The sequence below is a fragment of the Clarias gariepinus genome, chromosome 6 (genome assembly GCF_024256425.1).
Source record: "Clarias gariepinus isolate MV-2021 ecotype Netherlands chromosome 6, CGAR_prim_01v2, whole genome shotgun sequence".
Classification (NCBI taxonomy): Eukaryota; Metazoa; Chordata; class Actinopteri; order Siluriformes; family Clariidae; genus Clarias; species Clarias gariepinus.
The window spans coordinates 20,304,458-20,332,317 of record NC_071105.1 but is presented as its reverse complement, the minus strand read 5'-3'; the positions used below and the strand labels follow the sequence as shown (position 1 = coordinate 20,332,317).

The following is a 27,860-nucleotide window of genomic DNA, read 5'->3' as shown; positions in this document are numbered from 1 at the left end:
GAGTCTTCTTTCACAACAGGCATACATGTATGTTTTTCACGGCTAACTCAAATTTCTTTCTTTTTTTTTTTTTAATTGAGGAATGTAAAATTTGCTCATAGAAACAATCACTTTACAAGTAAAATATTTTGATGATAATGAAGATGGTTATTTATTTATTTATTTGTTACATTGTGCAACACAGTGCAGAACTGTTTATTTTGCATGGGCTAAATGCATTTGCATGGCCCATCAAAGCTTGCTCTTTTCAAGCCAGGCGCCATAAAAACACCATGCAAGGATTAAATCTCTTTGTGTTGCTATGGCGACTTCCACAGACTAGCAGTGCTGCTGGACTGACAGGCACAGAGGACAGGAGGAAGAAGGAGGGGTTTTGGAGAAATGGGTGGACCATCCGACATTATGCCCACTGATTGGCTGAAATGGGGTCCCATGTGACCTTAGGAATGCTAATGCGTGATTCCCCTCACCAACCCCCTCCTGCTGCTGTCTCTGGTTTGTGGTGAGTGTACAGCAAGAGCACAACCCAGAAATGGTGTAGGAGAGCAGGAGAGGAGGAAGAAATCAAACCCAGGGAGGGATAGACAAGGCCTAAGGCTTAAGTTAAAGGTAGGTCAGTCTTGGTTTATGTATAAGACTTTCCATAAACCTGGCTCTAGGCTACTCATGCAGTGTGTGTGTGTGTGTGTGTACATGTATGTGTGTGTAAGTACGTCTGTTTGTTTTCTCGACGAGTACCAGCATGCTTCCAGGCTCTTTTGAAAGGAGCGAGCTCACCATATCTGACAGTTTGATGGATGGCGTTGGAGCTGTGATGCAAGTGACCCACTTCTGGGAAGTCACTATCTCGGAGTAGATATGCCTCTGTCAGTTCCAAAACTGAGATCAGACCATAGTATTTGCTCCTGCTTGTTTATGCATGGAGAACAGATCAGAATGTCCTGAGGTTTTTGCGATCAGTCTGTACACAGAGAAGCTGAGATGGAATGCGACAGTAACAACGTTTCCAGATTATGATGTTGATGCTGAGTTATCTGGACGTTGGAATCCTTCAAGCCTAATGTGTGAGACAGCCACATGGCTAGCATCAGGGGTCAGGGCCAGGTCCCAATATTGCCTATGGTAATGTAAAAGAGCAGTACACCAGGTTGAAACCATTGCACCAAAAAGATCTTGATGCACTAGTCCTACTGAAAGTGCTAAAGTGTGTTTGAAGCCAAATTATAGCTCAGCCTGCAAAGAATTAGAAATATGCTGTAACCATGCCAGTCCACCAAGAAAACAACTGCACTTTATTAAAGCAGGTATTCCTTATAACCGAAAAAAGGCTACTGTTTGGTTGAGTCTTAGACCTTGTTCTTTATATTACTCATGCAATAAAAAATAAAACACAGGTGTCACTGATCGCTATAATTTCAATCGCTGATCAATACTGGATGTATCCAAGATTCCATTCTTTTTCACTGCAGTTCTCCACTGAAAGAGATTTCATCTAATAATCTCACTGAGCTCATGGTGTCATGGCTGAGAAGTTCAGTGAGAGAGACTGAAGGTTAATTGCAGAGGGACTCAGGCTTTGTGCACTAACAGTAGACTACATGAAGGAATTAGGAGTTCAAATGTCTATCTTTTAACCTGGGGTCAAAGATTAAATCAATGCAAGGGAGAGAGTAAGAGACAGAGACACACAGAGATGAAGAGAGAGAGAGAAGGAAATTGTAAAAGTAAGATCTCTCTAAATGCATGGCAACAGGGCCTCAGAAGAGGTGTGCAAATGTCACACATTCCCAGCGGTAGACCAATCAGTTATGTCCACACCTTGTGTCCCCAGTTTGCTCCTGAGCTGACAGGATCTTCCTGGTCCAGTGTTTACATTCTCTTATTGGGCTACAGCAGTGCGCTGCTCTCTATGCATCCCAGTCCTCTGACATTAACAACGGAGACTTCACATTCAAGGAACATTGGCTGACATTTTCCAGGGTATTGCAGCCAGCACAAGTGCTTGTGTCAGCCAGCGTTTATAAAATGTGTGCTGCTGTCCTGAGAAACGGGTACTCGTGAAGGCTAGTAAGGCAGAACACCTCGACTGACTGTGAGAGCTGCTAAACATCTACTACAGCAGAAATGTCACTAATATTTTTAGTAAGGTTACATAAAATATATAAGAATAACAATTCCTTACTGGTTGATAGAAACTAATAATACTATGCTAATCATTTTCTTGAATATCTAAACATTAAAACAGTATACACACGTAGAACTGCTATATAGAACTGTTTCTCCCGTTACTCACAAGATGTATTTTTAAATGTTATACACATGGATGGGAAGGAGTACAGTTTACAGTGGACTTGCCATCATTTAAAGCAATTCTGTCCAAAAACTGTGCACTCTAGCAGTCCTTCCATCAGGTTTTAAGGTCTGTTGGATCTTGTTAGTACCCAATATAATCTAGTCAGCATAAATAAAAATGAGGAGGCCTCTGGTAACCCATTTCAGGGCATACTTTATTCATGGCTTTCTCATCCAGACTCCATCAAGCTCCCCTGCATTGATCTCCGACTCCCATGAGAACCACGAAGTCCCTTGAGAATACATTTCTCTGACTGTATAAGCTCTAATTCCTACTGAGTGAGGAAGCAGAGGGATAGCAATTAACTGCGCCTCAAGGGGCCCTGAGGCAATGTGAGGCACGAGGACTCTACCCATAGATCCATATATACATATACTGTTGCACAATTAAAAGTCAAGAAACAGTGACTGTGCAATCAAGGGTCTGTGCAATATTTGTTGGCTGTAATATCATAATATACATTATAAATGTTATATTATATACACTATAAACCTTTACGTGTCCATTATGCCAATTTATTCCACAGGATATACCACTGCATAAAATGATTTATTTCCTGCTATCTCTGACAACAGCGCTGGCTGTAATTCAAATTCAGATAGGCTTTCATTACTGTTGTGACATTATGTCATATTTAAACAGATGTTAAAAAGGGAAGAAAGGAAAGACTTCTCGAGTGGCCACCTTGTGCCCAGAATTACATTAACTGATGGCAGAGATCACTGTAAACAGTATTTCTTCACATCCATGCTTATGACATCCATGTTTATGGAAGTGGTGTCACATGGAAACAACTCTATTGAGCAGGTCTTTGTGTGCATATTTTCCTAATATTCATATTCTGGGAATCGATTATTCTTTTCTTCCAACCTTGGATAAAGCCTTAGTCTCTAGTCTGTGTTGTACATTATGAAATTTAAGGAACCTTAGAAAGAAATCTGCTGTCCCCATTATGATGCATGTTTTGAGCACTGTTTAGAAGTTCTCATGGTCAATATAGGTGTTCTGCCACTGGGCTTCCACATTTTATAAAGGCTGCCTGATATAAGACATGGTCATTTCTTTAGTTGTAATTAAACATTAGAAGTCTGGGGTGTCAGTGCTTGGTGAAAGTCCGAGAGATTTCCTTCATGAGAGCGTCACAAGGACATGGCACTTTGCACTGGTGTCTCAGTAACATGATAAACTGTTTTTTCCCCTCCTTTATTCACTTCGTAAAAGAGAAAGAAAAAACAAGTCTGTGGAGAAAATGATTGTTTATAGCTGCTATAAAGTAAGTGATAGCCGCTAGTAACTTTCGACATTAAAAATGACTATAAATAATTTAAAAAGCGTGCTATGTCATTCATTACTAAAAAAAAAACTGTAATAGTTAAATCCTCACAAAGATATAAGAGAAATAATGCACTTGGCTGCATCATGTCACACTCCCATGGATTATTTTCCTGTAACCGCATACCACAATGTTTTTGTTTCGTGGTTATGTACAATTTCAAACAAAGTCAGTAAGCAATGAATCAATCCACTATAGAAATCATCAGACTTGTCCATGTCAAGGCCTATCCATGACCTGCGCTTGATAAACAAGCTTTTCATATGTGATGAGAGCCACGGCTCAGTCGAAGTGACAAATAAATGAAAGCAGGCATGTTGCAGCGATGTGAGTAAGAAGCTCAGCACCAGTGATCATCATTAGGGCGAATTAGTACCACTTCAAGCCGCATCATAATCAGTTTGTACATCAGCAGCAACAAACACAGCACAAATCAGGGCAAACCCTAATGAGGGGATTTAAGGCTTTAATTGTACCTTCAGTACAATTGAAATAACTTACTACATGCACTGTGTTTGGAAAGTCTACATCCAGAAACACCAAAATTGCCTATTTCTCCATGTCTCTGTGTTTTGTCTACTATGCTGTCCTCCCTTCCCCCCACACACTCGCGCTGACTGGCTGAGTGGGTAACTAATGTGGATCAAACCCAGAGCAGACAGACAGCACTCCCCCCATCCCATCTCATCCCGCAGCCTCATCTCTCTCTCTCGATGCCTTTTCTCATCATCTCTTCATCCCTTTACCTACCTTACTTTCCCTCTCTCACTCTTCTTAAATTGCATTTTGGTCTTAATCTTTTTTCTCATTCCTTTCCACTCCTCTCTCTCTCTCTCTCTCTCTCTCTCTCTCTCTCTCTCTCTCTGTTCATTTTAGATTTATTGCCCCTCCATTTCTCTCAGCTTCCATACCAGGTTTATAATTTTTCCTCTATCCTTTGATGCGCAAATTCATTTGCCTTTGGTTCATCATATTATACTTTAGTTATTGTTCCTCTTTCCGTTCTCCATTTTGTCGATCCTTCCCTTTTCTCTGTTCCTCTAGGTTTCTGTCTCTCTTCTTGATTGTGCCCATATACCAATTCTCTCTCTCTCCCTGTCTCTCCTGCACCGTCCTTTCCACACTCCTACACTCCTCTGTCCTAATTTATCTCCCTCTGCCAGTAGCTAATCTATATGCTAATAAGCAGACTGCAATCAATGACTTGTCTGCATGACTGCAATCAATATGATATTTCACTCACATTTGACGGAAATTTACCAGTGACACTAGCAGATGTAATTCACGAGGAAGAAGTGGATTAATTTGCCAGGCCTGATAACGAGATCCACTTTCCTGAGTTGAAGCAGTAGTATCCTGTAAATATTTTTTTCAATTTGAGACACGTCCTCAAAATGACCATTAGTTACCATTGGGTTTTGAGGTGCACCACTGGTTGATGTCCATCCCCACGCCTAGCCACCCACCTGAATCAAATAAATAAATAAGAATATAAACCCCAACACTGACCTGACAGTTCACTACACTCTCTCCAGATCGTCTTTCGTGGCATAGCACGTCTATAATTGCATTACAGGTGCCATAAACCTATTGCGGTGCTGATTAGCAAGGGGAGACCTCATTAAGCAGAAAATTGATTTATGTGTAACCATGTGGATTTCCCAGTCCTTCTAAAAATAGTTTAATCTGCCATTCTTAATTTAGCCACAACTCCTTCTCCTTTTACATATTAAAGTCCAACAAATGAATGACTAAAACACTGGGGACATTCAGACTCAAACCTGAACACCAGACATCAAATAGTAAGAACTCTCTCCTGAAATTGGCCTAATCCCTAAATTTTGGCAGCACTACCCTCCTCTGCTTGAGTTCTGTTAAGGGGGTTGGTGATGCTTATGGAAAAGGATAAAAAATCATTATCCTCATCTTCATTAGAAGAGATCCGTTCGGCCAATCAGCACGTAGCTCCGCGTCCGGAATTCCGAAAGGCACCCCCCGTTGGCTGTCGCTAGGAAACCACATAATCAGGGTGGAAAGAGGCAGAGGGCTTGCATGCATGCTTGTGTGTCAGAGGGAGAGTGTGAGTTGGCTGGGACGTCGGATGCTCGTTTTGAGGAGGCAGGACTGGGATACTCACACATGCACGCACGCACACACACGCGTCAGACAAAGAAGCGACAGGCTCCCGGGGGATGGGGCTCACCACAGGAGCGCGTGCTGGCCCACAGAGGAGGTAGGAACTGAGCTTTGTCTGCGAGACTGTAAGCCTCGTCTCTCTTCACCTGGATGTCTTTTTATGGTTATTTTTGTTGCTGCTGCATCATTCGTCTCTCCTCATACATCCTTCACAACTTTGCACACGCCTCACTTTTTTCATCTTGTTTGCATTTCGTAGTCATCCAGCATCCAACGAAATGGGAAGTAGCTCAAGCTGACAACACTCCTGAGTTAATCGTTGTGTTGAGATTGACTTGGGGATGTTTGCATCACATTTGTATGTATCCGTGTCCTGAATTCACCTCAGCACATCAGCTGTTAGGAGGATGGGAGCACAGATTGTAGAGATGGGTTTGCTGCGGCAATGCCGTGATGGGCTTGAGTTGCACACGACGAGCTACGAGCAGCTGGGTGGGCTGTCTGGTTTTACACCTGAAGGAAGAGGAGCTTAACTGAGTGTGACAGCTCGCTTCTCACCAGCAGATCTGCACAAACACAGAACATAAACCCAACAGATGCTCCATATTCTGTGTGAAGATATTTATCGATTTGGGTGCTCTAGTTTTCATTGTGGATGACAGAAGAGGATTTGACACCTCTTCTGGCACTTCAGTGTTTGTGATTTTATTTATTTATTTATCTGCCTGTGCCTACAGGTTAGAGACGCCTTCTTGGAAGGCATTGACAAAAAAATTTAGAAATTTTGAATGACTTCAGACAAACTATCTTGACAGTGATCATGACGATGAATATGTGTGATGAAAAACGAATGACAAAATGCTACAAAGATGTAGACAGAAATCTGATTACTACACTTGCTATCGCTGGTGTCTCTCTCGAAACCTTCCTTATGAACAGGTTTTCACTCCCTATCTTGCAGCGACACTATTCAGATCACCCTGTGAGTCTTATTTCCCCTGCGTATTTCCAGCCATGTGCAATAATGAGTTTCTGTTCTTATATTTAGAATATCTAATTACCATGACTATAATTCATTAACTTCTTATAGGGCAGGAAATTGTCTGCAGGGATATGGGCACGTAGAAACTATTTCTCATGTGACATTCCAATTAAACAGTAGCGAGGGCTTGATAATTTCTTTTGCGATGAAAAAGAGAATGATTGACAGATTGAGAAAGTGGAGGAAAGGGGTTTTGTATGATGTGTTGGAGCTGGGGAGGAAAATATGGTAAGCAGTGTGTAGGCTTTGCCCATGTGCATCTGTTTGTGTGTGTGTGTGTGAGATGAGCAAATGAGGCGTAGATAACTGAAGTCATTTATTTTTGTTCCACACAACCTAATATATCTCCTCCCTCCCCCGTTTCCTTATTCTGACCTCTGGGCTTCGCTAAGGAAAGGTGGGGGCATGCAGAGTTCTATTAATAGAAATAAAAGTTAACCTTTCTGCGTGTTGTGTGTGTGTGTGTGAGAGAGAGAGAGAGAGAGAGAGAGAGTGCATGGAGAGAGAAAGAGACTTTGGGAAAGATAGATGGTGCTTCAGTCCAAGTGGCCACTTCCCATCCATTATCCCTGATTAGCTATGATTATATAGCTATTGTTGGTCTACTGAGAGTGACTTTGAAATATCTCTCCATCAAGACAGCCATCTCTGGCTGATCATGTGATAGCTTAGTTCATCGTGCTTCTAAGAAACACACACACAGCTAATTACCTAAGAGGATAATCGCCAAATTCTAATAAAATTGCAGTTTTTACAAAAAGGAGAAAAAAAGGAAGGAAAAAAAAACGACTTTTAGGACCCAGTGTTCTGCCATTGGTGTTGAACTGCTGTAAGGTTTGCACCTTGACCCTGGCTAGTGAGGCAATTACCTGAACTAAAAGCAGAAAAGCAGAGTATTTTTTTCGGGCTAGTGAGGTTTGCTGCTGTAACATGAGACTTCTGATGGAAAATATTTTTGGAACACAGTTCAAAGAATCAGCTTTTTCTAAAAAGAGTAAAAAAAAAAGATTCTGTCTTCATAAACATATCTGCTCGAGTTGACCGAAAGGACTATAGCACATATCTCAAATATATCCCTTTTCCGCTTTTATAACGTTTTTTTAGTCTATCAGGACTTTATTATTGATCAAAAACTAATAATTAATCCACTCAGTTTTTAGGTTTCTGTGATCTTCATGTTGAAACAACCCACCAATGCTTCCATGTGCTTCAATCTGTTTCCTTTTCCTGTGTTGCCATACAGTCTATTGAAACTTAATTCAGGATTTATTGTTAAATATGAGGTGGCAAACAATAATGATGAGAAAACGTACAGTACATTAATAATTTTTTTTTTTGTCAAACAGCCATACGGTACTTATTTATTCTTGAAATTTCTGATTACTGTCTGCCACATAATACTTGGACGTAATTATTGAAACCCCGATTTGATTTAAAACAAAAGTGTTTTTCTTTATGTTTTCAACATAACTATATTTTAAGATGGATATTTTCATTATTTTGTGCTTCAACCCTGAGTTCAGGTTATTATCTGTGTGGAGTTTTGGCATGTTCTCCCTGCACATGTGCACATAGGTTTGTTTCACATTATCCAGTTTTCTCTTTCCTATCAAAACTATTTCAGTATGTGATTTGCTGTGAATGAGTGCGCAAAAGTGTGTGTGATGACTTGCAGCCCACCTAGGGTGTACTCCAACCTCATGGCCAATGAACTCATTTTGAATTCATAGCACTTAATGTTCTATACCTAGTATATAATAGACAAGAATGTAATATTTAACTGATATGTGAAAAAGATGGATGTGGAAATGAGTTTGTATTTAAGAAGGAAATTTGTGGGATATTACAGATAAATATGTTGTAATTACTTGTATTGATAGTTATTTATAAAATAGCCATGGTGACTTTGGAGCGATTGCCTCTGCACCACTCCAGTGCTAGTCAATCAAATCTTGCCTCCAGTCTGTGTACATGGGGTTTTCTCATATTCTCCCTGGCAGTAATTACTAGAGATGGAGAAAATCGATTTAGTGATGTATCGTGGGTGTTTTGTGTGGTTATTCATTTATTGCCACACTGACTCCAAAAATCGATTTTTAAAAATAATACATTTTGATTTTTTGCATTTAAAGCGGTAAAATAGTGTCATTCCTCTTTAACCCTACAGGTGGTGTGCTTTAAACTAGTCTCACATTGGCTGGCAGCACAAAATCCTATGTGTTAGGAGCAAAGTATTTGTGAAATTTGTTTAGAATTGTAAAGATAATTGAGAAAAAAAACTGTAATACTAATAGAATCCCAATAGAAATTTAATCTGGACCTACTGTCGTGATAGTATCGTATCAGGGGATTCCCATCACTAGTAATTATCTAAAATAATAGATAATGGTCAATGATGCAGAACACTTAACGGTCAAAACTGTTAATACCTAGTTAATGCAACATAACACCAGTTAAATAATAACCTCAAAAATGCTACAAAAATATCGTGTAAAAAGTACTTTTATTTAATTAATTTAATACATTCCAGTTATTTCCTCCTATTGTATATGTATTAATAAGTTCTCTGTAACAGTCTATAATAGGATTCTAAAATGACATGCATTTGTGCATGGATAGTTATTAATAGGTACCGTATGTATTAAAATGTCTGTACTCATAACATTTTAATACAGATGAAACGAGACTTAATTAAACAGTTACTACTGTGTTGTTTGCACAGTTATTGCCACAAGGCATCACATATATCACACTAATATAGAAACCTGCTCATTTTTTACATAAATTACTATATCCAATAAAGATTTATTAGGTGTTTAGCTACTGCATACTTTGGTTGTAATTACTGCACACTTCCCCATTACACACCAGTTATCGTCTACAAATGTTTTATTATTTAACCACAGCAATAGAAATAGTTTTCTGGGGTGAACTTATATTCACCCCACTGTAAATGTTCGAATTTTATGTAACCAATGATTAAAGGAATTTTTGGCGAAACACTACTCGACTTATTCCAGTATGGTAACCAATATGGTTTTAGTAGTTTCTCTGTGCTCCTGGTATTTGTTAAAACAATACAATTTAAAATGTGAGCGGTTTCTGGAATGGATCATACTGAGTTGATTATAACAGAAATGTCCTACCATTGGTAATTAATTAACACTATGTCTTACAAAACTAAACATAAGGAGCTTTCCGAAAAACTCTTAAATGCTGTCGGTCAGTTTAACAATGAATATCAAATACCATTACATCCACTATCAGTTATCCGTATACTGTATATTTAAAATCTTTACCTGGCAAAATTGAACACATATTTTGGAATTTTAATTCATAAATGACTAGGTAATATGTAAGTAATGGGCAAAGTTGTAAATGTAATCGTATGGAGATAATAAATCTTCACTTACGTGGTGACATAATGACTTGTTCGCTATCTTAACATGTATTTCTCCGTATTTCTGTACTTAGCTTGCATAGACTGTGTCAGCGGGGCAGTCGTGGGTCAAAGCTGAGGCGTCAAGGTGGCACCATGGAGGGCGAGCAGGGTCCTCCTGCTTCTAGTGCCAGCATGGCAAGCACCTCCAGCTCCTCCACTAACACTACTACTTCTACTACAAGCACCAGCAGCACGCCTAATACCACCAACTCCACCACCATCTCCACTGTCCCCAGCAGCAGCAACAGTTCCAGCTCAAGCAGCAGCACTAGCAGCAGCAGGCAAACGGTTTCCCAGATATCAGTGTATAGTGGGATACCTGACCGGCAAACTGTACAGGTGACCCCACACACGCACACAGATACAGTTTGTTTTTCCATCCAGCCATTCGTCTGACTGGTACAGACTCTCCATAATATTATGCTTCTCATTTGGCTAATAAATTAAAACATCTGAACACACTGAGAAATGTAACACATAAACACTGGCATCCATTCAAACCCTTACACACCTAATCACATTTGCAGCCTTAGCTTCACAAGTTCTCATTCACACCTTTTTGAGTCATGTCAACAGGCCCGTGAGCTCCTCTTATCAACTTGACTATGCTGCCTTCTACTGGACATCTCTGAGAACTGAATGTGTTGTATTCAAAATGCCAAAATGTACAGTATTTTGTGTGAAAAGCTTAGCTGGGCTACTCGGTTATAATCACATTAAACCCTTCGGAGACCTTTGCTAATGACTTTATCTAATTACAATGCCCTCCTTTTTTAATCTGGGTCAACCTTGACCTTTGACCTCTCAGACAACTCTTAGTTGAAGGAAGAAATAGATTTTTCCTTCCATAATATACCTTGATTCTGCATTATTCGACTTTATTATAGGCTGTAATGATGTCATTAATGGCACAAACTAAGGAAATGCATTTTTCCATTAGTTTAATATAATTATACTTGATTTAACCTGAGCATTAACAAATTGCTTTAAAAAGTTGCTGCATTCTTAGTACATTCTAAACTCAGTAGCATGCAGTGTGTACATGAGCCATTCACAGTACTATGTGTAGTGTTCCGGTTACGCTCCACCATGCTCCTGCCCAGTGCAGGGGTCAGAACCTCCTCTTGCTGTTGCTTAGCAACCACATGGGGGGAGGAGCTAATATGAGCCAGTCAGTGGCCTAAAGGAGAAAGTGAAATGTGTTTTGTAGGACTCAGACACTGTCGCTTGTTCTTTAACACTGGTTGATTTTTTATTATTTTTTCCATGCTCACTTTTTGGAAAACAATATCTAAAGTAAGATACAGAGTAACAACACAGTTTTGAATTACTACACACAGTTTTCATTTTCAAAACTGGACACATTTTTATTACAACAAACATTATAACATATCAGATTTTAAAGTATCCATATTTTAAAAGACTTTCTACTCACTACTTTTTCGAACTTGACATTACTATACAGTAGGCTACCTCTATAATCAAATCTGATCTCAATTCTTAACAGATGTTACCTTAAACTTTAACAGGAACATGAAGGATAACACCTAATATTCATCAGGGTAATACATTTGCTGCTAATGGCTTTTGTAAAGTTTCTGTTGCGACAGCTAGATATTAGCATTCAGCTAGCTTGTTTGATTATTATTTTGCTTGCTGATATTTGATTTAGGGTTCAAGTTTGGTCCTAGAGAGTTCAGTTCAGTTCCAAACCTAATCAAACACATCTTGATCCAGGTGAGACAGTTTTTTTTAGGGTTCGAGCTAAAATCTGCAGCACTGAGGCTCTCTAGGACCGAACTTGTCTATCGCTGGTTTAGAGGCTTGTTTAAGGGCCCAACAGTTACAGCTTAGTGATGCTGGGCTTTAAACCTGGCATATTCCAATCAATGATTTTCCGCCTTAACCACTGAGCTAGTTAGCCTTACCAAATAATTTGTTCTCTTAGTTTAAAAGTAGGATTTCAATTACTGTATTTTTGTAATTTTGTAATCACTTGTAAATTCAAATACTTTTCTTCTTTGAATTTGAAAATTTACTTGCATGAGCATGGAAACTTGCATGAGCTCTTAAGACTCAAATGTCACATATAAGGATCTCCCAACTACATATGAGGATTGTTAGGTGTAATTGTTTCGTCAAACTTCTTTCTGTTTAAAGACACTGATTAAGTTAATAGCTATGTGCTAATACAAAGAAAGCTGTCAGGAGGTTTAAAAAAAAGATTTAAAAAAAAAGGTCTTAAAAACTAATTTTACTACTATATATTAATTCTATGTAAATTAAATGTCTTGTCCCAAAATGTCTTATCTGGAAGAGTACATGACTGCATAACACATAAAAAAATGCTTTTTGTGCCGAATGTGTATTAAGGTAGATCTCGATTACATACACATTGACCAAGTTTTAAATCAGGAATATACTAGATTATCTCAATCCAATTACTGGAGTACCACCATCTTTCTTTTGTTGCAACTTACTAACTGAACTTATCATCTCATCAACATGATTAAACCAAACTGATTCGGACGGAGATCAAGTAAAAGAAAGGTAACTGTCAAGGATAGTAGCATTTCCAGAACAAGGACTGGGTAACACTGCACATCATATATATCGAGAAAAATTCAGTACTGTGCAAAAGTCTTAGGCCTTATCTTATATTTTGCTTCCAAAGTTTCAGACTGTCTTGTATTTTTTTAATGCAGGCCTGAGGAATAGTTCTCCAGGCGTCCTGTACATCTTCTTTGGCTCTCATTGTCAGTCTAGTCCCTGTACCTGACACGATTCAGATAAATGCATTTTGTTTAACAAGCCACACAGTGATCTATGAATCATTTAATCATAACAAAAAACATCTAACCTAAGGCCTGAACCAGTGAGAAAATGACAAGTGCAGATGATGATGATGGACGATCATCCCGGTGATTAGTACACTGCTGGTGCTGGATTGGAACAGACCAGAGGAGAAATGAGGTTGCTGCAGAGGTTGTTACATAAACAACCCATTTTTACATTGTATCTTTAGTCACTTTTTAGTCTGTCACTGTAAAACCTTTCTTCCAATTTTTTTCATTTAATAAACATAATTAAATTTAAGATGATAAAATGAGGTGGTGGCTCAAGACTTTTTCCACACTACTGTATGTAAGGCACCCAGGGAGGCATTAAATTTTGAGTTTTTCTATTTCTGGCCAATAGATGGAGACAAACACAAAGATGGATTTTAGTGGTGGTCGGTTTTATTGGGTAAATTCAAATGGTCTTTGTGGGCTTGAACACCATTTATCCTGTGTTTTTAATGCAATTAGTGATGCAGCAGCTCTCGCCGTCCCTTCTTACTCTGTGTGTTTATGTGTTTCCGCCATTTAGGTGATTCAGCAGGCCTTGCACAGGCAGCCGAGCACAGCAGCACAGTACCTGCAACAGATGTATGCAGCTCAGCAGCAGCATCTAATGCTTCAGACAGCAGCGCTGCAGCAGCAGCACCTCAGCACAGCTCAACTCCAGAGTCTGGCAGCAGTGCAGCAGGTGGGTTGGCATTCTGAAAGATGTTTTTCACAAAGATTAAACAGTCTGGCAATCATCCGTCAACATCTCACACCCCCCTTTCTCTCTCACTGCATCTCTCTTTTTTCTCTCTCATAGGCCAGTATAGCTGCTGGTAGACAGAGCTCTACCCAGAATGGCACCTCATCCACCCAGAGTGGCTCATCACAAACTACAGTGAGTCTGCATCGAGCAACACACATCACCTGCCTGTGTAAAACTGACCACTGTACCATAAGTGCCATCCAAATGATTGTGTATAATCTGCATTGTGTCTGACAAAATACTTTCTCTCTTTTTTTTCTTTCAGATTAATTTAACAACATCCCCAGCGACGGCTCAGTTAATAAGCCGTGCCCAGAGTGTAAACTCCTCCACTTCCGCTATCTCTCAGCAGGCAGTGCTGCTAGGCAATGCCTCAAGCCCCACCCTCACAGCCACCCAGGCGCAAATGTACCTGCGTGCCCAGATGGTAAGTAACAACACATGCATGCAGTACAAAACATAAGAAATGCTAACAAATAATTACTTGCTCATAAGTCAAAATATACAATTGATATCCACCATTAGAATATAAACATTTTGCAGCAGTGATATTTCCTTGTTTCAAAAGTTTCAATATAAACAATATTTAATGTTTTATTAAACATTTCACTATATTGCATTCAACGTTAATGAAAATACGATGATGTAAAAACCAATCAACATTTAAATTAGTGTTCTGACTCTTCAGTATATTAATCTGGGGGATTATTATATAATTATTTCCAGGTCAAATGCAATTATGATATCACATATACAAATTAAAATTCTGATTTGTTAACACACTAGTACCATCTTTTGTACCTTTTGTCTACTTTTTAATAGTTAATATTTAAAATAATTGATTGTTAAGCCAATACTTTACAAATAATATAGTCTTGGTAATGCTTCACATTACTGAAATTATTTAATGCAGAGATTTGTGTGTGTGTGTGTATATGTGTGTGTGTTTTCCCAGGCTCAACAAAGTAACCTGGTGCATGTAGCTAGGAGTCTCGGCCGAGCTGTTCCTCTCTCCTCCCAGCTTATCCTTACTCCCACAGCTACTGTGACTGCTCTCCAATCTGACACCAGTGCAACCGGCAACCCTCAGTCTGCATCTGCACAGGTATACACACACACACACACACACACACACACACACACACACACACTTCTGTTTTATTTTCCCGAAAAAAAAATACTCGTTTTAATGTACTTTCATTGTATTTCAGTATAAAACAAGACAAGGCAATCTGTTCAATTCAATTCCATTTCAATTAATTTTATTTGTATAGACAAATTTTAACAATTTAACAATTGTTATTGCCGCAAAGCAGCTTTACACAATTAAAAGAATTATTTAAGTTTGTATGGAATGTGAATGTGTATAAATTAAAATGGTCAGATAGACCCTGATCAGCAAACCAAGGGTGACGGCGACATTGGCAAGGAAAAACTCCCTAAGATGGTAATAGGAAGAAACCTTGAGAGGAACTGGACTCACCAGGGAACCCATCCTCATTTGGGTGAAACAAAGAGCAGGAATTGATCTGCATTTATACTGTGTGTTAGGTGGCAGGCAGTTCAGCATAACAGTTGATTTTAATTGATGTTAATATGGAGTCCAGGTAGTCATTGGAGACTCATGTAGACTTGTAGGAAACTCCAGTCTTGAACTATTGAGCAACTGCAGCCAAGTCAAGTCCTCAAAGAAACAGCTGTCAACATCAGTCGAGGCCAGAACTGTCTTCAGGGTAGAGTGAAACCGTCCCCAGACACCAGACGCATCCCAAGGAGACACACGGGGCATCCATGTGACGAGATCTTCACCCAGAAGCGGGGCACCAGGATGGGTCAGACAGGTCCGGAGGGCAGAGGGAGTCTGGATCACTGGCAGCTCGGGAACGACATGTGTAGCTCGACAGAGAGAGGGGGAGAGATAGAGAGAGAGAGAACAGGAGAGGGGAGAGCAGAAGAGGAGAGATAGGTATGGTCACAGTCACATAATGTATAAAGTGAATGTATATTATGTATATAATGAACACCAAGCTGGTAAGATGCAGCCCTATGCATGTTGTTACAGTACTTTGGAAATATTAATAGAACTAACACTTTGCTATAAACTTTGCAGCCCGAAATCCTATGAGAGCTACTGATACAGAAACTAAATCAACACTTGCTATTGATTCGGATCTGATCATTTAAGCGTTGCAGTATAATTTTGTATGTTGTAAAAAAAAGAAAAAAGACTGTTCAACAGAGTTGGCAATAAAATACTGTAATATTTACAGTAAACCACTAGCATCACAGATTTGTCTCATACTGAAAGAGTGGATTAAATCAGTGCAAGCTAGTTGATCTACTGGTTCAGCATTACATATCAGAAGGTCATGTTTTGGACATTTTTAATCCTAGCACCAACAAACTGCCATAGTTTGGTCCTTAACTTTCAGCTCACTGGTTTGCTTTTTTAACAAGTGTTAGCCAAATGGGCAGACGTGGTGGATATTATAATTACAAAACAAAAAACATGGCCAAAATAGTTTGCACCCCTGAAATTTTCTCAGAAAATCAAGTAGCAACTCATGGCTGTAGCTAATCTCCCTGGGCCTCGGACAGAAGAGGGAAATTAATGAACGACGCAGGATAGTACGGATGGTGGATAAGCAGCCCCTAACAAGTTCCAAAGAAATTCAAGCTGTCCTGCAGGCTCAGGGAGCATCAGTGTCAGTGCAGACTATCCGTCAACATTTAAATGAAATGAAACGCTATGGCAGAAGACCCAGGAGGACTCCACTGCTGACACAGAGACATAAAAAAGTTTGCCAAACTGTACTTGAGTAAGCCAAAAACGACTACAGTTTGCCAAAATGTACTTGGGTAAGCCCAAATCCTTCTGGGAAAATGTCTTTTGGACATATGAGAAAAAGATTACTTTTTGGTAAAGCACATCATTATACTGTTTACCGAAAACGGAAAGGCCTACAAAGAAAAGAACACAGTACCTACAGTCAAATATGGTGGAGGTTCAAAGACGTTTTGGGGTTGTTTTGGTGACTCTGGCACTGGGTGCCTTGACTGTGTGCAAGGCATCATGAAATCTGAGGATTACCAAAGGATTTTGGGTCGCACTGTAGGGCCCAGTGTCAGAATGCTGGGTTTGTGTTCGAGATCTTGGGTCTTCCAGCAGGACAATAACCTCAAACATACTTCAAAAAGCACCCAGAAATGGATGGCAACAAAGCGCTGGAGAGTTCTGAAGTGGCCAGCAATAAGTCCAAATCTAAATCTCATTGAACACCTGTGGAGAGATCTTAAAATTGCTGTTGGGAAAAGGCGCCCTTCCAATATGAGCGACCTGGAGCAGTTTGCAAAGGAAGAGTGGTCCAAAATGGTCCGGGTGAGAGGTGTAAGAAGCTTATTGATGGTTATAGGAAGCGACTGATTTCAGTTTTTTTTTTCAAAGGGTGTGCAACCAAATATTAAGTTAAGGGTGCCAATAATTTTGTCCAGTTTTGTGTGACATCATGTCAGATTTGCTTTATTTTCCTCCCGTTTTTTGTTTTGCTCCAGTACACACAAAGAGAATAAACATGTGTATAGCTAAACATGTGTTAATGCAGTAACTTTCTGTGAGAAATGCTTGATTTTCTGGAAAAAATTCAGGGCTGACAACAATTTTGGCCATGACTGTATGTAGCAATTTGGTTATCAGTGTCCAACTCTAGTCTTAAAATAAGTCATTCTTTAATTGTGCATTCCAGGTCCAAAATCTTGCCCTTCGCAGTCATCAGGGGGCGACATCCTCCTCTCAGTCCACTGGCCTGCAAGCGCTGAGCCTTAAGCAGACTCCTGTCTCCATCCAGCCTACTCCACTTATCAAGACCCCTAGCCAAAGTGCCTCCAACTCAGGCAGCATCACAGGGAAGGGCGGTCTCTCTGTGGTCACCACAGATGGAGGGAAGAAACCAGAGAGTGGAGAGGCCAAGGCAGTAAATATGAGCCGCAGCGTGACATCTTCTCAGCCTCTTATTGCACCAAGTAAGCAAACTTAATTTATATGAGCTAATTAGAATAACCAAGTAAAAATGGTAACTTTTTTTTTTATACTAATATTTTAACTTTTTATTTTTTTCTAAAACAAAACATGGAAACACAACTCAGTTTGGTTCTCCATAGTTGTTCTCAGGCCTGTTGCAAAACCCAGTCGAGTGTACTGTACGTGTTCATATGCCCACTCTGTTCGCTTTTCTTCTTATATAGATTTCTGCACAAACCTGCCTAACACTTACAAAGACTAACAAACTTAATCACACTCACTTGACAGCTCTTCTAAAGTACTAGCTGATGTCTGTGATAAAACAGCCAAGAATTCTGACCGCTCTGTATTGCCGTGTTTGGTGTTGACGACTTGTTAAGACTTACTTTCTTCCATTAAATGGGAGGCAGACCCAGTCTGGCTTTAAACGCACTCCCAAAAAACGTTTAGCAATATAACATTTTACACTTCAGTTTTTCACTGCATTAATTAGTAAATCTCCAGGTGTTTTTTTTTTGGCTGTGTACAATCCCAATTAGGACCTTTCCGAACATTTAAAAATATTTTTCTCACAAAAATAATTATAAACAGAGATAGAAACGTAATAAGAACAAGTCTACTACGCTTTCCAAGTTAATTGTGATGTATGAGGCTGTAAATTACATGTGCCAGCTTCACTTATTGGTGGGGATGTGGTCAATTAGGTCTGCAACATCGCTTCTCTAATATTGCTCATCACATTCAGAAGCACCTCATCTAAGGACTGCTTTGCACTGTGTTCTCCCAGAACTGTTTGCCTTATTTGTATTCCATGGTATTACACAGACAACACTGTAAGTTGATAAAAGATTTAATTAAATCAATATTAAAATTCCCTCAAGACTGGACTTGACTCCACGCCCTACATGGTGGTGGATCTTGGGAGCCCTGTGTACAAGGCAGTCTGGATGGGAGGCCAGCCTATTGTGGGGCACCATGCACACACATTCACACATTCAGGCAATTTGGAATAGACAAAACGCTTTCCGGCATGTTTTTGGGAAGATTCCAGGAGACCAGAGAAGCTGAAGGAAAGTCACATGGATAGAGCGAGAATATACATAGCTCAGTATTGAACTGACAACCCTGTGAGACTTTTAACTTAAAGTCCATGAAATGTTTACTAGAAACTCAGATAATGGCATAGTTGATTGCATTTGCTTTCTATGGTAGGATAGGACAGCCATATCGTTTGTGCTGTCTCGGTAGAGACGCGGTATCAGACACACCCTGAATGTTGGTTACAGGTGTAGTTGCTATGGCAGAAATGTCTACAGAGGAAATCTGCATCTGGGGAATGTTTTGGTTTCGTGCACCATTCTACCGTTCTAAGCTTACACACTACTACTATTTTTAAAGTAATTGAAAACCTTACTGCTTCACTTTGAGGTGTCAAGATTTTAATGCAGTAAAGGTACAAAGACGAATACAGTAAGTTATTGCTCATTAGAATCGGGTTGCTCATGACATACTGTAAATATATATATATTTGTCGTGGCATTGGTAAGAAATCGTGCCTGGAAAGTCGGGGGTTTTCCATAGCCGGCTTCAGCAAGCTAAGAGGATTAACTCATCACCCCGGTTTCTGTATGAGAAGGAGAAAAAGGAGAAAGAGTGTGAGGAGAAAAACAAAAGAGGGTGAGTGGGAGAAGGCGGGAGGGAGAGAATGATGTGGAAGGGGATGGTCATCTGGATTGAGTCATTTGAATTCTCGATCCCACGTCATCCAGAGGAGAGAAAAAACACATTCCTTTTAACGTTTTCATTCTGCTTGTTATTAATGGGGTTCAATGTTTACCCAGGATTCATTAGTAAATTAAGAGCACTTCAGCCCCAGCTATACACACACACACACACACACACCCTCATACAGCCTGTAAGTGCTACAGTCTCATAATGATTTCTTACAGTTTAGTGTGTGCTGATGTTGAGCACATTGACCGCATAGTTAAACACAATTTCCAGCAAGCTGAGCAGCACACAACTATTAAAAGCATCGACAGTTCTAATTTGCATTTCATTTTTCCTGGATACAGTACACTTTAAAGCAGAAGCAGATGGACTGCTTTCAATAAAACATAATAACATTTCGTATAAGACTAAACGCTCTTTAATTTGCATTATTAGCTTAAAAAAGTAATATATCGGTGTAAAATATGAGATGATTTAATTCATATACATTTTCATGAGTGGACAGACAATACATTTAAAAGCGCGTTTACTGTGCAAATGAAAACACGAGTGTGCTTGGCCAGTGGAATGTTTCGTTGCCTAGGAACCTTGACTCATCTAATAAGGTTTGGTGAAATATAGTGGTTATGAAGTGCATTAATATGGTCACCAATATGTATATGCCATATTGTATATTTTTTGTTTGTATGTTTTATGATTGCATGATGAAACTGAGATTCAATTTCATTCATAGCTGATACAAATGAAATACATATGCATGTGTATGATCTCTCTAGCATACGCCCAGATTCAACCCCAAGCCCTGATCAAGCAGCAACCACAACAGTTTGTCATTCAACCCCAAGCTCCATCCATCCACCCCCCACGAATGCAGGCCCAATTACTGCAGACTGCCTCAATCCAACCCCACCCACAGACTGCCTCACTTGGTCTCCAGAGCTCCTCAACAGGAGGACCTGTCCCTGTCCTCCCTAAACCACCAGCCCTCAGCCAGGGTTCGGCTCCGAGCCAGCAAACCACCATCTTCCACTCCACAGTGAGCCAACACTCAGGTCTGAGTCAGTCTAAAGCTCAACCTGTTCAGCTTACAGCCATTAACCTGCAGATTCAGCCTGCACATAGCCAGGTATGGTACTACACCATTCTACACCATTCTGTCGCTTTGCACAAAATGAGGTCATAACCACTACACTTCATATTAAAGCATTAGGATCACTTTAGGAATGAACGGATTAACCATTAAGTTTTGCGGTTGTTGAAATAATTGTGCTACAAATCAGTCGCATAAATTGTGGGTCCATTAGAGAAACATCCAAAACTACACAGCCACACAGTGCATTGTGGGTATTATGTATCCTTAGTTAAATTCCTGAGTGCACTTTGGATTCCTGGCTGTGCTTTCAGACATGACTACAAAAGCTAAATATACTGAATGTGATTTTGGTTACAGCCTGAGCTTCAGACTAATGAGGTAAAAGGCTTCTTCTGATCTGTGCCTCTAACCCATATATCCTCTAATCTTATCTTGTCTCAGGCCTCCAGACTATCTCAGGACAATAAGGATAAGCCTACGTCTCTGGTAATAAGGGAGATTTGCCATCCTCTTGCTGCCCAGGTACCAACATCTGCCCCATCACAGGACACCAATCCTCCAGAGCCACCCAAAGCTGACATTGGGACCGCCACAGGTCAAACTCAAGGTATCACTATCTGAAACATCTACTCTGTACAATGATCATATAAATCTTAATGCTAGTCATGGAGTATCAGGACCTAGCCGAGAATGTGAATTAGATGCAAAGGGAAAAGGGCAAAAATAAAAATGTGCAGACGTTTTTAAGTTTTTAAGTAAGAATGTTACATTCTCCTGATATCAGTAACACTTTAATCCAGCAGTGTTATATTGTATCTTTGCGACTAAGTGACTTAGTGACTTACTAAGACAGTGTACCTGTAAGACAGTAGCCTTAACACATATTGTGATAAATTCTGAAACTGAAACTGGAAAGAATGTTAGAACAAAGGATGGTGTTTTGATGATGGTGATCGGAATCACCTCAACACATTAAACCAAACTCAATCTGAGTGTTTTACACAACAGATGAGACCCCTACCACTGAGCCACCAGTGCCCTGAATGTCACAGTTCATGATTTACTTAGTTTTCATCAAAGTATTCAGATAAACTGTATACTAAATACTGTATATACTGTAGACCAACATTCTCCATAAACAGTTTCCCATTTGCAACACGTTTTCTTTTTATAAAACCCTTTTACACACAGTCCAATAAACTCTACATTCAGCTCTTACTGTCCTTTATTACCCTTATTCAGCTTGTAAAGTCAGAACGGAACAAGCAGTTCAACACTGCTATAAGCAGAATTACCTATGTAAAACATTTTAATATGGATTATAGATTAACTTCAAAATCAGGGAAGGAGACATTCTGTTCTGAATGTGTTGTGAACATCACAGTATGTACGCAACGCAAACCATATGATTATTTCCTTAGAAAATGACTTAGTGATTCAAAGAATGTTGCAGCCACAGCTGCAGGAAAATATATTATTCATGTCTTTTCCTCCCACACAAAAAAGGACTTCTTGCAGTGCGTTTGCATGTATGTGTGTGCGTGTGCGTGTGTGTGTGTGAGAGAGAGAGACAACTCCTTTGGGGGAGTTAAAGGGGCGGTGAGCTAGAGCAGGAGGGTGAGTTTCCCATGAAACAGGAGGCAGGGTGTAGTTCTGTTCAGTGAGGCAGGGAACCGAGTGGAGAGGCTGCAAGATTAGTGTGCAATTCTTCCTCATAGACTTATGAGATGAGAGCACTCACACAATTTCACACGGACCTGGACAGTGCTGCTGAAGCTAAGCAGATTTTAGTCTACCTTGGTGAGCAATTTGCCTCATTCCATACGGGTTTATAATGTTTCTTTCTAGGACAGTGTGACAGTACTGTGCTTACATTGTTTGTAACTGTAGGATCTCACTTAAACTGTACCTGCCTACTCATTCAATAAATCAGTAATTATTCAGGGTAGTTCTCATTTTCGAATTGTAGCTAATTTCCATTAGGGTCTAGGTTCGATTGAATGTTAGATCTGCTACGGAGCTGAAAACACTCTGGTATTTTCTTGCAGGTGCAGCAGAGACCCCGAGCACAGTCGCCATGACCCCCAGAGGAGAAAGTGAGCCGGCTAACGGTGAAAACAAACCACCTCAGGCCATCGTGAAGCCCCACGTGCTAACGCATGTGATTGAAGGCTTCGTCATCCAGGAAGGAGCTGAACCATTTCCAGTGAGTACAATTTACGATTATACTAATATCTGGAAAATACCAGATACAAACAAAAATAAGCAGATCTGAAACAAATTTCATGAAAATGTCCCTTAAAAAAGGGAGCAGCATAACCTGTAGGAACGACTGGTGACAGCATCAATTAAGGCCAGATCAGATCAGAGCTGTTTGGTCACAGGACAACAGAGCTGCTTTTGTGGGATATCCCTAAAAAGAAAACAAATATGAAAAAGCCGGGGTCTGGCCAACGCTTACCGCTTTCATCTGGCCCACACACCGCAGTGGAATGGCAACAATCAACTAATTTAAATCTGGAAAGCAGAACACAGCCAGTTTTAACCTTGATGAGACCATATGTCTGGCATGATATAGAGGGCCAAAGACCACAGGTCCACATAAACAAGGGGTACATTCATATACTTATTTCCACACTGAAATGTCATTTACATCCATTAGGAACTCATCATTTTGAAAACATGCTACAGAGCTAGAGAAGTCTGAGATGCTTAAAAGCATCCTAGTGATTTTAGGTGATAGAGCTCTCTAGTACGAGTCATTAATTTGTTCTCAGACCAGGTTACTGGACAAGTGGTGCAATGCTGAAGATGCTTCACTCAGGGGCTTTATCACTACTTATCTCCTTCCACAACTTTTAGTGTGGATGAGGAAATCAGCACAACCAAATTAAGACATTATTTAATTTGAGTGGACTTGGCTGTTTTTTTTCAATGCTCTTTTTTTTTTTTAACTGTACAGTAATTCCTGTATGCAAGACTACTGTTATACAACAGTCGTCTGCATGCTCCATGCAGAATACAGAGTCTCTTTTTACTAGTTCATTTACTACATAAACTGCATGAATGTTTAAATCTTTCTAAACCACTCTCACTTTTCTTCTATACCGCTTTATCCTGTATTCAGGGTCGCAGGGAGCCTGGAGCCTATCCCAGGAGACTTAGGGCACATGGCAGGGTACAACCTGGCCAGGATGCCAATCCATCACAGGGCACACACACATACACACACTCATTCACATGCTACAGGCAATTTGAGAACGCCAATTGGCCTAATCTACATGTCTCTGGACTGTGGGAGGAAGCCGGAGTACCTGAGGGAAACCCACCAAGCACGGAGAGAACATGCAAACTCCATGCACACAAACACGGGAATCGTGCCTGGCCGGGAATCGAATCCGGACCCTGGAGGTGCAAGGCGACAGTGCTAATCACTACACCACCGTGCTCCCCGTTCTAAACCAGCTTTTTGTATATCGCAATTAAAAACCCCAGTTAATCAAAGATTAATTTAATAAGAATTTGAAAGGTGAGAGGGCAGCTTAGTGATTAACACTGTCGCTTTGCACCTCCAAGGTCCAGGTTTGATTCCCACCTCTCCCTGTGATTGTTGGGTTTCCTCCCACAGTTCAAAGACATGCACGTAAGGCTAACTGGTGGTCCCAAATTGTCCGTAGTGTGCCAAGAAGTGTGTGTATGTGTGTGTTCCCTGTGATAAATTGCCATCACATTTAGGATGTACCCCACCTCGTGCCCTAAGACTCCTGGGATAGGCTCTCTGCATACAGGATAAAGCGATATAGCCGGAGTGAGTGAGTGCGTGCGTGAGAGAGCAGTGTGTCATGCTGCCCTCATGTGGTCTATTATGGTAAAATAAAAAACTACACAAGTATCTTTATACAGGTACGTTTACTGAACAAAAAAACATTTTTTGCACACAGAAGGATGACTCATTGGATGTGTTGTGTGTTTCGCATCCTTGTGTGCAAATTGTATGAAAATCTCAGTATATCAGCAGTTTTAAGTAGTCAATGCAGCTAGTATGGCCCCAACAACCATGATAGGGTCAAAGTCACTTTTTACTCACAAATTAGTAATATTTTACAAATTTTCACCCATTTTCCCGTTATTTAATGTAAACATTAAGTATGAAGTTCTTTACCTGTTTGCAGGTGGAGAGGCCGCCAGTTCAGACAGACAGCCTTAAGAAAGCAGAGAAACCAGTGCCTTCAGACTCACAGAAAACCACACTGAACAATGCTCCCGCCACCACTGACTCTGAGCCTGAGGAACCCTCACAACAAGGTGGGAAGTCAACCCTAGTTTAAAAATGCAATCTAATATTATTTCACATGCAGCAAAATAAAGACCTCTTAAGAGAGATAGTTCTTACACATTAATTTGGATGTCGGTCAACTTACAGTAGATCGCTTCTTAATTTGGAAAAATTTTAAGGTACTCAAATTCAAGTCTGCTTATTGGGTGTGTGTTTTGTCACAGATCCTGCAACGAGAGATGAGGAGGAGCCAGAAGAACCCAAGCTGACATGCGAGTTGTGCGGCTGGGTCGACTTTGCCTACAAGTTTAAAGGCTCCAAGCGCTTCTGCTCTGTTGTGTGTGCGAAAAGGTACTACCAAGTGACTACTATTGTTTATTTGGCATCACACACTTGAGCTATGGCACAAGAGCTTTTCATGTTTGTTTAATAACCATAGTCTTTGTTGCTTCTGACCAGGTACAACGTTGGATGCACAAAACGCATCGGGCTCTTCCACCCTGACCGTTCCAAAACTGCCAATCGTTGGAGACGAAGGTCACACAGCCGAGGTTGCAGAAGTACAGAGGCAAAGAAGCAGGTGACTGCGCAAAACAACACAAACTTAATGTTAGTTCCCTTCAATGAAGAGAATGCTTTATCTTTTATTTTCATTAAATAAGATGCAGAATATAGGGATGAACATATTCTGTTGAAGCATCTGTTTCATTGCATGTATGACCATGCTGATCAATCTCAGGTTCTCCAGATTAACAGTGTTTACGTGTGTTGATGACTCAAATGTTCTGTCAATTATTTTGAAATAACACAGCAGAATATATAATTTTCACATCATCAGCAACTCAAAATATCCTTGATTATAGGGGAATATAAATTGCACTCGCGATAATTGGAATTATATTTGTAATGTTTTATTTAGTCCATACCATGTGCACTATATGACCCATCACATCTTAAGTGCTTGTTGAAGATCGCACTCCAGATTTTGTCTTACGTTGCTCCCTCTTCTTTCTGGAAGGCTCTGGAAGGCTTTCTGCTTGATTGTAGAACCTGACTGTAGCCAATACCTTATTCAGCCAGAGGCGCATTAATGAGTTCACTTGAAGGGAGCTATGTATATATTTTATGCTACAGCATACAAAAACATTTTATACCTTTGCATATGATACACGGTATTAGGGAAGACACACATATGGATATCCACTAACATTTGGATAAATGATGTAGTTCATTATTCATTTTTAAGACTAAACCCATCTTAACCCATCATCCTTCTGTATGTGTTTTTTCAGAGGCTCACTCTATGCCAGCAGTCTCAGGGCGAGTCCGTGTCCTCTCCGCTCCCATCTCAACCTAGTCAAGGAGAGTCAAGTCCCTGCTCAGACATCTCCAGTTATGAAGAACCACCATCTCCTCTATCTGCTGCAAGCTCCAGTCCTGTGGCGCCACCCCGAGGGCCCTCGACCTCAGATCCAGAAGACGTCCCTACGCTTAACGACCACTTCCTGCCATGTGATCCTACCAAGTGGAACGTACAGGAGGTGTTTGAGTTCATCCGCTCTCTTCCAGGTGAATAATTTAGGTCACTTTACATAGTTATGAAAATAAATACTTGCTATGATTTGTGTGGTGACATTGAGTTTTGTTCTTTGGACAACGCAGGCTGCCAGGAGATTGCGGACGAATTCCGTTCTCAAGAGATTGACGGACAGGCCATGCTGCTACTGAAAGAGGACCACTTAATGAGCGCGATGAACATCAAACTAGGTCCAGCGCTCAAGATCTTTGCTCGCATTAACATGCTCAAAGATTCCTAGCCTCAGAAGGCAAAGTAAGAGAGTGTGTGTGGGTGTGCAAGAGATTTATGTGTTTCTCAATGGTCATCTAAAGGTGACCTTACAAATACAAATGCACTATAATGCTTAAAAAAACTGTACCACCTAAGGGTCAATAAATGGAAGGAAACAAAGACAAAATATCTATGAAGAATGGCACAAATTCTAATGTGAGCTCGAAAAGTACACAGTACTTTTGAGAATGCTGAAGAGCAGTACATCGGCACATGATGTTTAAAGACACGCTCGATACAGGGCTAACGGATGGCACAAGGTCTAAACTTCGGCGTTCAAAATACGTCCATATGTGAACAGAGCAGCCTGGATTTTACTCCCATTACAACAGAATTTTAGCATTTTATACCTTGTCTTATTTACAACTGTATAATATTGTTGATTTCAGAAGTTATTTTATCTTTTTGTACATGCCTGATTCTTTTATATAATTATGTTCAAGTAAATTATTCATACAGTATGTGTGTATGTGTGTGAAAGTGTGTCTAAGATAAGCCACAAAAAATTGGTGCTAAACAGTATGTGAATAACCCAATCACTAATTAGTCACTACATTGTGCTGTTTAGATTTTTAATCCAGATGAATGAAAATCAGTATAACAATGTTTACAATGGGAAAGGCATAATGGGTATTCATTGACGGAACTGCCTTTTTATCGAGTCATACCTTTATTAGGAATCTTTTTTCATCAGCCCCAAGGACAGCTCAAGCTCTGTTCGATAAAATGTTCTTTAACATGTTGCCGGATTTCGGTGTGTGTTGCTAGACAGAATTGTAATAATGTCTTGTGTCTTTGTTGGGCATGCGTTGTGAAATGCCTGTATTTATCAAATGGATTTAAATTGGTAATATAATTTTCATTTTTAAATGAAAAAAGTTGTTTTGCATAACATTTTTTTGCACAGTGTTTCTTGTCCCCTCGTCATCCTTCTTTCTAGAATATTTGACTGGTTGCTGATTAGCTTTGCATTAAATGTGCTTTTAAAGTTGCACT

The 27,860-nt window shown here is 40.0% G+C and overlaps 1 protein-coding gene across 3 annotated transcripts; it reads left to right on the top strand.

Annotated features, from left to right (window-relative positions):
• Window positions 1–503: 503 nt before the first annotated feature.
• On the top strand, window positions 504–27,758 carry phc2b (polyhomeotic homolog 2b (Drosophila)). 3 transcript variants are annotated; one of them, XM_053499592.1, is made up of 15 exons: window positions 504–609; window positions 10,339–10,645; window positions 13,676–13,834; window positions 13,952–14,029; window positions 14,163–14,324; window positions 14,853–15,002; window positions 17,641–17,917; window positions 20,423–20,772; window positions 21,181–21,346; window positions 22,788–22,945; window positions 24,894–25,044; window positions 25,240–25,366; window positions 25,475–25,595; window positions 26,308–26,584; window positions 26,678–27,758. In XM_053499592.1, the coding sequence occupies exons 2-15, from the start codon at window positions 10,400–10,402 to the stop codon at window positions 26,830–26,832; spliced, it is 2,577 nt and encodes an 858-aa protein (XP_053355567.1). In that variant the 5' UTR covers window positions 504–609; window positions 10,339–10,399; the 3' UTR covers window positions 26,833–27,758. The 3 variants fall into 3 exon arrangements, with proteins under 3 accessions (XP_053355567.1, XP_053355566.1, XP_053355565.1); XM_053499591.1 differs by lacking the exon at window positions 504–609 and adding an exon at window positions 5,789–5,919; XM_053499590.1 differs by lacking the exon at window positions 504–609 and adding an exon at window positions 5,864–5,919 and having other exon boundaries at window positions 24,912–25,044.
• The last annotated feature ends 102 nt before the right edge of the window (window positions 27,759–27,860 follow it).